Genomic DNA, 13018 nt, shown 5'->3' with positions numbered 1-13018 from the left:
GAGGGGAGGGGCGTACCTAAACCAGACCCCATCCTCTCTGTTGGGAGAAGAGAACCTGGATGAGGCCACTTTAATGAAGTCAGCTCTGCTTCCTGTCCTCTTGAGTTAGCATCAAAGCGCACCTTGGACTCTGGTGCATTTGCATCCCATGGGGTCAGCTCAAGAGCATCTGAAAGTAATCCAAAGACAGCCCTAAGTGAGCCTGGGTAGGCTCTACCACTGGAAGCTAGAGGACTAGGTTCTGATGAAGCACTTAAGACCTGTGACATGTTGTATCTGTTTCTGCACATATGTCAGAAATGACAAAAGTCCCATTGCAACAGAAAAAAAAATTCAGTAGGAAGCCAAGCTTTTCTATCTGCATTTGAGGGGTCCTGCCCTCCTTGGCCTACTCAGTAGCCTTTTTTTTTTTTTTTTTTTTTAGTTTCTCGAGGTAGGGTCTCACTCTAACTCAGGCTGACCTGGAATGCACTATGTAGTCTCAGGTTGGCCTCGAACTCATGGAGATCCTCCTACCTCTGCCTCCCGAGTGCTGGGATTAAAGGCGTGCGCCACCACGCCCCGGCCAGCCTCAGCCTTTTTAAGGATGCCTTACAATGACGCTTCTCCCTTTGTTTTTCCTATTAGCGAGTCTAGTTTTAGTTAGCGCTTTATTTGAGGATGTCAGATAAACTAGGAAAAAAGCTTTTTTTAAATGAATTCGTACTTGAATGTCAGAGTCAATTAAACCACAGAATTCATGCCGATTTTAGCCTGTCTCTAGAAGTCACACGCATGGAAAGCATCTTGAGAGCTAAGTAATAAAATCACCCTAGCAGGAAAACTCACAAATGTCCACGCACCTTTTAGCAACATGCCTAGGAGCAGCTGCCTTGGCTTCTATGACTGTGTTTGCTTTCCCCCATATGTATTACTGCTCCCCTCGACAGATCTCTGCGACAGTGCAGCATCCATGTAGGTCACCTGCTGTGGTGTGACCCCCTCCTTCCAACTCCCCTACTGACACTGTGATTGCTTAAACTGGGAGGATTTTCACAAGGCAGGGAAGGGCCAGCCAGTAGCTTTAATCCTCCAACCCTCGTTGGCTGGCAGGTGTCATTGCCAGTTAGTTCCACTGGCAGGTGTCAGTTCTCTGAAAGAAACCAGGTCCACTACTGAAAAGATGAGCTTCCGGGTGACTTCTCTGATCTCGTTTGGCCAGTGGCTAACTCAAAATGGCTTGCCTTTTAGCAGCATGACAAAGAACTTGACGACGCCCTGGATAAACTTTCTGACCGTCTCGGGCAAAGGCAGCCCGACCCAGATGAGAGCAAGCCACTGGAGGACAAAGTGAAGGTACACAGCTAGGAGAAACTGTCCGGGGTTCGTGGTGCATGCTCCCCTGCCCCCCGGGAACGTGTTTGGACTTATCTGGGGAACGTGAGCAGTCGGATGACGTAAATTGTTGGTTTTTTTTCCCCCTCTCATCTATGGTGTCTATTACTTTTCTTGATTTTTCCCTGGGCATTATGTTTACAGTACAGATTCCATTATAGGAAATGCCCTGCTTGTGAGATCAGGTTTGGGTATGATACAAAAGCCCAGCTATGTTTTGTTAGGTTGATTTTTTTTCTTTTTCCTGTCTCTTCCTACATTAACTTTCTCTGGTCTTATCTGGGAGTAAATACACCATGTACCTCATTCCCCCACACATATATTTTGTAAGTGAGCATGTTTGCTGCTCCTAGTGACAGGCCACTTGCTTGCCACAGGTTTTCCCAACAGCTGTCATTGCACACACACCTGAGCCTGAATGACGCTGCAGGTATATCTAAAAGGCCACAGTGAGTTAACTCCATTGACTGTTTTCAAAAATGTGTAAACACCCATTTATGCTTAACACTTATACTTAGCAATTCATGTCCACCATCTCAATCATAAGTTAGAATCAAGAAGTAACTGTCTGACCAGCCAGAACAATGTCCCAAAGATAGAACATTTCTGTCAGGGCATTTTTTCATTCTGTCACTGTCATAGGAATATTGGGGTCTCTGAAAAGTGAAACTTTAGCATTGCATGACACAAAAATGAGCGCATGCTTCTCTCGTGCATGAGGTCACAAAATCTGTGACAGAGCCTCTGAGCCTCAGAGCTGGAGACGCTGAGGTGGCCGTGGCTCACTTGCCAGCAGAGGTTTCCTCAGGGATGTGCAGTTCCACTGAAACTGGCTTCTAACGTGCTCCCTCCAGGTTGCTCAGAAAGACAGTTGTAAATATTATCTCCCTGGGTGGCAATGTGTGGGGTGACATTTAACTTGAAAAGTAAAGTCCAAACAAAAATATTTTTACTCTTGGACTTTTATCTTCTGTGGCCTCTGAGGATAATTACTTGATCCTTTATTCCAATTTAAAACGAAGTTGGAAACTTCACAGGTATGGGCTGACATGTAGAAACACATGGACTTCCAGTTCTCACCTACCGGCTTGTTGTCCTCCACTTTGGTGTGCTGTTGCTTACAGAAGAACAGAGTATGCAATTCCTTCAGAAAAGTACAATAGCTACTGTATCTGCACTTTAGAGTTTGTTTTCTAAGTGAAGGAAGAGATGAAAGGTCCTTTTGCTTCTCCGACACTTATAGGAAAAAGTGAAAGCAGAACACAGAGACAAGCTGGGAGAAAGAGATGACACCATTCCCCCTGAGTACAGACATCTTCTGGACAATGATGGGAAGGTAAATGGGTAGATTGGGTTAATGTTCCAGAAGCATTTGGGTTCAAACCCTCTCTCGGAATGAACAGAAGTCTCACTCTTTCACGGTGGCATAAAAATGTGTCATGATTGAGTGCTTTTCATACTCCTCTAGATGTAACAAGCAGGCTGTTTACAATTATGCTAATTATTTACTTGAGCCAATCTCATTAGGCATTCACGTGCTGGGCACTGTGCTGTGGTATACAGAAAGAGTTGAATAATGTTCACAGAAGCATAATAATGATCCCATGAAATCTACAGTTAAAAATTACTCTTTCAAGAAAAGTCTGTAAAAATGACCAAAGCAATGAGATTTCAAAGGAAGCAGTCTCTGTTTAGGCAAGACAGAAGAGGAAGCGCTGGAGTAACTGAGAAGGCCCTTAGGTACCCTCCGCTCTCTGCTGTCCATTTCCTGTCTCTCTTCCCCCCAGCGCTGTTGACCATAGGACAGACAGAGCCATCTTCAGTCATGGGTCCTGCTTTCTGTTACAAACTCTCTGGCTTTTTTTTTGTTTTTTAATTTATTTATTGGAGAGCGACAGACACAGAGAGAAAGACAGATAGAGGGAGAGAGAGAGAATGGGCGCGCCAGGGCTTCCAGCCTCTGCAAACGAACTCCAGACGCGTGCGCCCCCTTGTGCATCTGGCTAACGCGGGACCTGGGGAACCGAGCCTCGAACCGGGGTCCTTAGGCTTCACAGGCAAGCGCCTAACCGCTAAGCCATCTCTCCAACCCTCTCTGGCTTTTTGCTTGGCTGAAGTCATCGTGACTTCCCCTGCCCTTCTTACTACCTTCCTACGTTAGAGTTATTAAAGGATGAATACGCTTTTCCAGGCCAAATAAAAACAGGGGAGCCTAAGTTTCCATCTGTGCGCACCGGTCGCTCCCTGTGGTGGGGGGCCACTCCGTGGTGGTGTAGCGCAGCCAGCGTCCCCGTGCCTCCCGCACAGGGTGCCGTTCTCCTTGATTGTGGGGAACACCTCCCGAGGTGGCGATACTGCAGACTGTGGGAATTCCGTCCGTGTTGCTACCGTCATATCTCATCGGCCTGTCATCTTTGGAGGGGTGTTATTGAATACTGCCTTTGAAGATGGAAATATCCTCAGTAAGACAGCGGTAATCCTGTCTAAAAAAAAAATAATAATAATAATCTTCTGATTATTTGAAAGGATGGTAAGCTGTCAACAAAAGATACAAAGTGCAAGGCTTGTACTCACAGGGGGAGGCTGAGGTAGGAGGATTATAAGTTCAAGGCCTTCTTGAATTGCAGAATTAATTCAAGGCCAGCCTGGCAACTTTGTGATTCCCGGTCTCAAAACAATAAGATGAAAAGAGGTTTAGGACCTGTAAATCCATGTTGGAGCAGTTGCCTGGCACGTTTGAGGTTCCCTGGGCTATCCAGTATCACCAAATAAATGAAATACCTACCAAGTAATTCTTGTAACGTTTTAAGCATAAATTTCCTATACAGTGTCTGTGCATGCCCAGGACCACGCTCTTACCCTCCCCCCAGGCTACTGACATGGTTTTAAAGGTGAAGAAAAACTGGCAGGGAAATAGTTCAGAGCCAAGCTTGTCGTTTCTTAAAAATATATGTTCCAGTTTATTCAAGTCCTTCAAAGACCTGTATGTCACCAATATTCTGCCTTGTTTTTAAGGACAAACCAGAGAAGCCATCTTCAAAGAAATCAAAGGTAAATACCATGGTGAAGTATGTTTCCATTTTTTAAAATTTCTTTACACTATTATGATGTGACTTATTGCTGTCACCAAATAAGCTGACAAGTGACTAATGAAAGAAAAGATTCGTTTTAGCTTACAGTTCAAGGGGAGACAGTCTGTCATGGTGGGGAAGGCAGGGTGGCAGGTATGGGAGGCAGATGGTCATGACATGTGGTGAATAGTACTCAGTGTGTTTTGTCAGTTGTTACTAGGGGAAAAATGTAAACAAGTATTTTTTTATAAATACCCACTATTTCTTTTTTTAATATTGTATTTATTCATTTATTTATTTGAGAGAGAGGAAGAGGTAGAGAGAGAGAGAGAGAGAATGGGCATGCTAGGGCCTCCAGCCACTGCAAACAAACTCCAGATGCTTGCACCCCCTTGTGCATCCAGCTTACGTGGGTCCTGGGGAATTGAACTGGGGTCCTTAAGCTTAGCAGGCAAACTCCTTAACCGCTAAGCCATTTCCCCAGCCCAACACCTGCTATTTCTAAGTGATGCTAAAGATTTCTTCATATTTAACTTTCCAAGGGCTGCTTTGATGATAGTTACCTCTGTTAATACCCCAGAAACCTGAAGATGACCAGGACCCCATTGATGCTCTCTCAGGAGATTTGGATAGCTGTCCCACGGCTACAGAAACCTCGCAGAACACAGCAAAGGTAGTGTCCTTCAATATTGACTTGTTTAAAGTTTTCAGCTGTAGAGTGAATTGAATGATGCTATAGAGAACCCGAATATTGATAAAGAACAAATAGGATTCCCCTACACCATGTAGCACTAGTATTTGGCATGCTTCCTTTGTCTTTGTCAATAAGTACATGCCACAGATTGTATGTGGCCCGTAGATAACACGTAACTTCCCACGATTTCATCGGCATGTTTCCATCTGGCTTTGTAACTTGCAAAGTCAGAATTAGTGATAGGAGGTGTTGCCTCCTCTGCTCGTCCTGGTCCACCAGACACACTCCTAACCCTGCAGGACATAAGCCAAGCATCGGCTACCACAGGGCATCTCCTCTCATCCCCTGTGCTTTCCCAGACCAAGCCTAGTGGCCCCTTGCCTGCTCTCTGTGTACGCTGGTTCCTTGTCATCACGTCCATATTGCATCCCTGAGCCATGTGCTCTGTATAGGATTTGGGTCTTTGATCTCTGTGCCCAACATTAGCGGGTGCTTAAAACATATGATTCAAAAATGAATATAAAACTAAGTCCATTATTGTTTGACATGAATACAGGCTACTTAAAAACATTAATTCAGCAAGTGTGAGCATTTTACCTATGTGTGACACCTCCTAATAACTCAAATTGAAAGAAAGGGAAATGAGGCCCCTTGGCAGTTACAGAAGAGTGAGTTCTGTGTCCACTGCTCCCTGGGCTGTTTTAAACAGGGCTCGTAGACACTGGGTTGTCTGTCCTTCCATATTAGGTGATTGAACTATTTAACTTCTCTTTGTTTTTATTTTTGGGGTAAGGTCTCATTGTAGCTCAGGCTGACCTGGAGTTCACTATGTAGTCTCAGGGTGGCCTCGAACTCATGGCAATCCTCCTACCTCTGTCTCCCGAGTGCTGGGATTAAAGTCATGCACCTCCATGCCCAGCCTCATTTAACTTCTTGACCACCTCAGCCTCCTAGTTCTCACTTCTGGAATCTTCTCAGTAATACCCTTCATTCTACCTTTAATTCCTTTTTGCCTTCCCCTTTACTTTGTCTTTCTTCTTTTCTTTTTTGCCTAAACACTTTATTTTTACGTGCAGCGTACACCAGTTTTCTGTAGCTGCTTATATTGTTACATTCATTTCTCCACCTAATATTGAAAATAGGTTTTTGTGCTATTTCACATAAAAGGTAAGTCTCAGAAGACACAAATTGTGATTTTTTTTGTTGACTTATAAATATAAAATTGGGGGTGTACATTTGCAGTTTAGAGTATGAGGTCATGGGATACAGACCAAACTGTAAAATAATTTCTGTAAGGAAGCAGATTGACAGCTACCATCTCCCATGCACTCATGACAGAGCAGCTTATTTAACTGAATTCTCTAATGCAGTATAATTTTCCCAGCTGTGGTCCTCAGAATGAGCTGGTTCATCTTCATGAGGTATTTTTCAGCCTGTGTCTTATGTATCTCCCCATTTTCATGCCCTGACACACCCATGGTACCCCTGTTTTACCCTGCTTTTTCTTTCCTTTGTGTATTTGAGCTTGGTTATTGTTGTTATGATTATTATTATCTTTTTGTTGTTTTTCGAGGAAGGGTCTCACTCTGGCCCAGGATGACCTGGAATTCTCTGTGTAGTCTCAGGGTGGCCTCGAACTCATGGTGATCCTCCTACCTTTGCCTCCCGAGTGCTGGGATTAAAGGCGTGCGCCACCATGCCCAGCTATAGTTGCTTTTTTAACCTCAGTCGGATCACACTTTTTGCTCTGTGTCTGCATTTGCATATTTCAGTGGCACAGTGTCCAGCAGGTATACTCGGGTTGTGCCCAGTAGCAGGGTCACCTTTGTAAGGCTGACTAGTATGCTGTTGGTTACACAGGCAGCATTTTCTTCCTTTTCGCATCTGAAGATAGTTTCGGTGTTTTCACACTTGGCTATTGTGAGCAGCGCTGCAGGGAACAGAGTGCGAATATCTTAGGAGATAAGTGTTTCATCCCCTTTGGGGTTGTACCCAGAAGAGCGCTGCCTGGGTTGTTCAGTAGTCTTCATTTCCATATTCCACTCAGTGGTGTCAGTCTACATTCCCACCAATAGTGTAGTAGGTTTCCCTCTTCCTTACACTATTGCCTACGCTGGCCACCTCTTGACTCTTAAGGAGCCAATGAGCAAGAAGCTTTGGTGTAATACACAGAATAAGGTCCGGGTGGATCGGTTATCCAAGCACCAGTATGACCACATTCCCCTTCTTACTTTTAATTCTTTTTATCTCTTGCCTGAAACACTTCTGTGAACATGCACATTGTTTTTATAGATCATGACTAAGCCACCTAGTATTATTTAATTAGATTGGAGTTCTATAGACTAGTAGAATAATCTGGATTAATGCGGTGGTAGCACATGGTTAATATCTCAGTGGATGGTGGTAGCAGCAGTCTCATGGCATTGCTATTGCTTTAGGATAAGAACAAGGAGGCAGCTTCCAGCTCCAAAGCACACAAGAATGAAGGTAAAGCAGAGAATCCCAAGGTGAGCGTGGCTGTAAGCGTACCAGAATTTCACATTGTAATGAAGTGGGATGTATCCTCATAGTAATTTTGCTTTTTGCTATATTAAAACAAAAGACTTCTAAATACTAGATTTCCTCCCAGAATGTTTTGCTAAAGAAGTTGAATCTTGGGCTGGGAAAATGGCTTAGCAGTTAAGGTGCTTGCCTGCAAAGCCGAAAGACCAAGGTTTGATTCCCCAGGTCCCATGTGACCCAGATGCACTCGGTGGCACACATGTCTGCAGTTCGTTTGCAGTGACCAGAGGTCCTGGCATGCCCATTCTCTCCCCCACCCACCTCTTCTGTCTCTCTCAAATAAGTAAAATATTAAAACAGAGATCTTCGATTCTCTGTATGTTAGAGTTACATGAGGAGATTTTAGAAAAAAGTTAAAAAAGAAATTGAATATTTAACAATGTACATTATATACTGTACATATATATTACATACAATATTGTTAACAAATGCTTTACAAACCTACATGGCGGGCTGGAGAGATGGTTTAGCAAGTCAGGTGCTTGCTCATGAAGTCTAAGGACCCAGGTTCGATTCCCCAGTATCCATGTATGCCAGATGCATAAGGTGACACATGTGTCTGGAGTTTGTTCACAGTGGCTAGATGCCCTGGCTTGCCCATTCTCTATCTGCCTCTCTCTTTCTCTCAAATAAATAAAATAAAATGAAAATCTACATGGGCCAGCCATGGTGGCACATGCTTTTATTCCCAGCACTCCGGAGGCAGAGGTAGGAGGATGTTGTCAGTTCGAAGTCAGCTTAGACTGCAGAGTGAATTCCAGATCAGCCTGGACCAGAGTGAGACCCTACCTCAAAAAACAGAAAGAAAGAAAGAGAGAGAGAGGGAGGGAGGGAGGGAGGGAGGAAGGAAGGAAGGAAGGAAGGAAGGAAGGAAGGAAGGAAGGAAGGAAGGAAGGAAGGGAAAGAGATAGGAAGGAAAGAAGGAAAGAAGAAGGAAGGGAGGGAGGGAGGGAGGGAGGAGGAAGGAATGAAGGAAGGAAGGAAGGAAGAAAGATTGATTCTGTATGAATGTTCCTGACACAATTCAAGAGTCCTGTGTTTTCTGCTTTCCTTGGGATGCCACAGGAGTATGTATTTTATGTAGGTTTCATACACATAATGAGGAATTATTTTAATGTTTCTGAGGTCTGATGTATTCACTAGACAGTGCCTGAAGGGAGATGAGAAAACAGTGGGGTGACTTTTACCTCATGTATCAGTTAGTATTCTGTCACTATAGTGAAATACTTGAGACAACTTACTTATACAGAAAAAAGGCTTGCTTTGGCTCCATGGTTCCAGAGGTTCCATCCCAGGGACAGTTAGCCCCATTGCTTTGTTCTTTGGTGAAGCAGCACTTCATGGGCGGAGGAAGTGCACAGGGGACCAAACTTCTCAGGAAGCAAAGAGAAAGAGGAAATACTACTGGGGGCCACAAATTTTGGTGAGATGGGGCATATCCCCAGTGGCCTAAGGGCCTCCCATAAGGCCATCTTATTAAAGATCCATCATACCCCTCAATACTGCCAATCTGAGGACACACCTTTTGTAAATTTGGGGGCAGCATTCAATATTCATCTTATATAGCAGTACATATTTTCATGTGCTGTACAAAGTACAATGAGAGCAAGTGAATAGAAGCTAAGGGGCCCAGGTTAGGTCTCAGAGTCAGGCACTTGGGAATCACCACAGTTAGAAGCTTTCTTCAACCAACTAACTCGAGCTGTCATCAGGGGTGGATGTTAAAGCAGACAACCTGTTGGGCCCCTTCCAGCTCCAAGGATGGGACTGAAATGATTATACTTAGGATCTTCCCACTATAATGAGAAATTAAAGGCACCGCTTTTCAAACCATGGTCTATTTGCATTAAAATTCTAAAACAAATCTATTGAAATCATTATGTAACTGATTCCATGAAAAGATACAGGAAGGGCAATGACGGTTGGCATTACTCATGCCATCATATCTCCAGTGAATGAAATCTCATTTGCTTAGTGCTTCATTTCAGTTAGACAAAGCACTTGCCCTTTTCAAAACCCAGAAAATACACCAGTCCTAGCCAACTGGAGATTAGCCAGCCAGCCATACGCCAGTGCAGGAAAAAGAATTGGTTACTGTGAATGATAAATCACTGTCATCCAGGAATACTGTGGACATTTGAAAAATCACCTTCAAGGCCTTTATAACAAGAAATAATGATAAGTTTAGGGCTGAAGAGATGGCTCAGAAGTTAAGCTGCTTGCCTTTAAAGCCTAAAACCCAGATTGGATTCCCCAGTACCCATGTAAAGCAGGTGTACAAAGTGGCACATGCATCTAAAGTTCGTTTTCAGTGGCCAGAGGCCCTAGCACATTTCCCCTCCCTCTAATCTCTCTCCCCTAGCAGTAAATAAATAAAAAGATTCGAGGAAGAAATTGAGATTTAGGGGGCTGGAGAGATGGCTTAGCAGTTAAGCGCTTGCCTGAGAAGCCTAAGGACCCCGGTTCGAGGCTCAATTCCCCAGGACCGACGTTAGCCAGATGCACAACAGGGCACACGCATCTGGAGTTCCTTTGCAGTGGCTGGTGGCCCTGGTGCGCCAATTCTCTCTCTCTCTCTCTCTCTCTCTCTCTCTCTCTCTCTCTCTATCTATCTATCTGCCTCTTTCTCTCTCAGTCTGTCATTCTCAAATAAATAAACAAAAAAAAATTAAAAAAAAAGAAATTGAGATTTAGGATTTCCTAAGATAATTTTTAGCTTTTAATTTGAGAGGGAAGAACATATAATGTTTGGGTCAAATGAAGAGAGAAAACTTGACAGAACCACTTTATTTTTCCCTACTGGCATGTATCTTCTGTCCCTTCTGAGGAGCCCATTAACTCATAAACCTTCTCTTATGGAGCAACCATTCTGTGGAAAGAGCTCACTGATGGCTTTGTTTCCCCTTTTAGACAACAGAAGAAAAACCCAAGCCAAAAGCTGATGAAAAACGTACAAGTTAAAGTTTACGCTATTCAGTAAGTTGAGTTGTCAATGTGAACCTGTGTGTTGATTGTGAACCTGTGAAATACAGTCTGTCTCTTGAGCTTGCTTTTATACTCTTGTCAGAAAATACACATTGTGCAATTCAGAGTTTTCTGTCTGTCTGAAAACCTTTAAGTGGGATGATTATATTACTAGAATATTTGAAAACATGAATCTTATGATTACAAGGTCTTTAGCAGGAGGAAATCTCTTTAAAGTATTCAGACAGACTCAACAAAAATGACTACCTGAAGCTCATGAAACCTTTGAAATCCAAGTGATTATGAATATAGGTTTTAGTGGCAAAGCAAAATTAGCAGTGAAATAATGTTAACATAGCAGGGTTGGGAAAAGTACTCTGTGGATGCAGTCATGTCCAATCTGTGGTCCACAGACCACATGTCAACCAGGATAGCTGTGAATGTGGTCCAACACCTTCATGTACGATAACATCAGGACATAATGTCAAAAGGTGGGACCTCCCTGCTTAGAGTCTGGCAGAAACTACAGCATTTGAAACAAAGGCAAAGATGGACCATGTTTGGTTGCCTCTGTTTAGGAAAGCACAGTATCTGATACTAATCTGGGCTTCAGTAAAGAGATCTCAGATCCATCTTGAAATGCAGGTCCGTACTATCAACATCTTCATAGACTGGAGATCTCACTCTAAACCGTAGAAGCATAAAAGTACAAACTCACCAAAACCTAAAAGAAATCAAAATAGGGGGCTGGAGAAATGGCTTAGTGGTTGACGCACTTGCCTGTGAAGCCAAAGGACCCAGGTTTGATTATACAGGACCCATGTAAGCCAGATTTAAAAAAAAAAAAAAAATCAAAATTGGGTTAAATCTGGCTCAACATTCCCACCATGACCCATTGTTATTTCCTAGAAAGACGAATCAGTATACAAATTAGAACTGCTGTAAGGTGGGGTTTTTTTCAGTATTTAATGATAATTTTATATTAATACTACACCCTTCTGTTTCCTTATAAGAAATTCCTTCTTTTCCTCTGTTATAACACTTTTGCTAAATGGCATATTTTCTCTTTATAGCATGAAAATTGCATGTCAAATGGCTAACTGAATTTTGTGTTTGGAATTTTCAAGGTATCTACATATAAACTCTTCAGTTGGTGGATGGTGACTCTTGAAGAACAAAAGACTTTGACAACAGACAATTTTCTGGGTGGCTTTATAGACATTTGTTAAGTCTTTTGACATCTTAAACATTGGTTTGTTATTCTTTTCCAGAAAGAAAATGAATTTGTCTGGTTTACCTGTGTTGTTGTATTGAATACGGATAAACTGATTTTTTTAATTGCCCTTAGTTGGGAGAATGGAAGCTTTATATTTGTAAGAAGTATATTTGATAAAATTTCTTAGAGCAATATCAAAAACAAATAGAAAAACTTTGCAAATGTTTGCACATTATACTCACAGTGCCTGTAAGTCTCATTAGTATTTTCAGTTTGCACTTAATGTGTTTGAGCATTTGAAAGATAATGCTTTAATCTTTTTGTCAGTGTTCTGATTTCTTATCATCCCCTTTCATCTTGGGTTTTTGAACTGTACTTGATGTTTCTTTGGGGTTAATGTTTATGAGTCAAACATAAAATATTGTACATTTGGGCACATATCTCCTCTTGGGCTGCTAATAATAAATTACTAAGTGATAACCTGGGGCAAACCAGGGAATACCAATCTCCTTTTCCTCCTGAACTCATCCTTGCTGGGTGTGAGAAATTCCACACTACAGTAAGGGAAAACCCACTGAGACTTGAACTATGTTAGCAGCACAGAAAGACACAGGCTGGCAATGTTACCATGTAGCAAATTTCAAGAATAAAACAGCTGAATTCTTGGCTTCTTCGCGTAGTATGAACTGTGTTGATGTACCCATATTACTAGATTGTGGTTCCCACTCTCTTTATGTAAGATCTGATCAGCCATTCATTGTGTGCCTTGTGCCTCAGAGTCTGCAATGCAGTACATCTGGTTTTACCAAACACAAAAATAAGTTTCTGCTTTAAAAAAAAAAAAAAACATGTGTATAATGGCTAGGGAGATTGTTCAGTCAGTCAGTACTTGCCTTATACCATGATCAACCTGAGTTCAATCCCCTGAACCCATGTGTAGCTGTGTGTGTTTATAATCCCAGTGCAAGAGAGGCAGGGCGGGGGGATTCCTCATGTCCCCTGGCTAGCCAGTCTGACCTAATGGGTGAGTTCCACAGCAGTGGCTCCTATCCCAAAGAAGGTAGATAGATGGCTCTTCAGGAGTAACATCCAGGGTTGTCCTCTGGCCTTCACATGCATGCACACACATAAGCCTCT

General features: G+C 42.8%; 1 protein-coding gene across 7 annotated transcripts in view; it reads left to right on the top strand.

Moving 5' to 3' along the window:
• Cast (calpastatin) overlaps positions 1 to 12549 on the top strand; it is a 117647-nt gene extending 105098 nt beyond the window's left edge. For 4 of the 7 annotated variants that reach the window (XM_045133634.1, XM_045133632.1, XM_045133637.1 and 1 more), the window contains 7 exons: positions 1231 to 1335; positions 2618 to 2710; positions 4390 to 4425; positions 5026 to 5118; positions 7578 to 7646; positions 10612 to 10677; positions 11793 to 12549. In XM_045133634.1, the coding sequence (XP_044989569.1) occupies positions 1231 to 1335; positions 2618 to 2710; positions 4390 to 4425; positions 5026 to 5118; positions 7578 to 7646; positions 10612 to 10662 (447 nt within the window). In that variant the 3' untranslated portion in view covers positions 10663 to 10677; positions 11793 to 12549. The remainder of the gene's footprint in view (positions 1 to 1230; positions 1336 to 2617; positions 2711 to 4389; positions 4426 to 5025; positions 5119 to 7577; positions 7647 to 10611; positions 10678 to 11792) is intronic. The other 3 variants (XM_045133638.1, XM_045133633.1, XM_045133635.1) reach the window with 2 other exon arrangements.
• Positions 12550 to 13018: the final 469 nt, after the last annotated feature.

The sequence above is a fragment of the Jaculus jaculus genome, chromosome 14, assembly GCF_020740685.1.
Source record: "Jaculus jaculus isolate mJacJac1 chromosome 14, mJacJac1.mat.Y.cur, whole genome shotgun sequence".
Taxonomy (NCBI): Eukaryota; Metazoa; Chordata; class Mammalia; order Rodentia; family Dipodidae; genus Jaculus; species Jaculus jaculus.
Note: the sequence above shows the minus strand (reverse complement) of the source record. Positions and strands in the feature narration are given on the sequence as shown.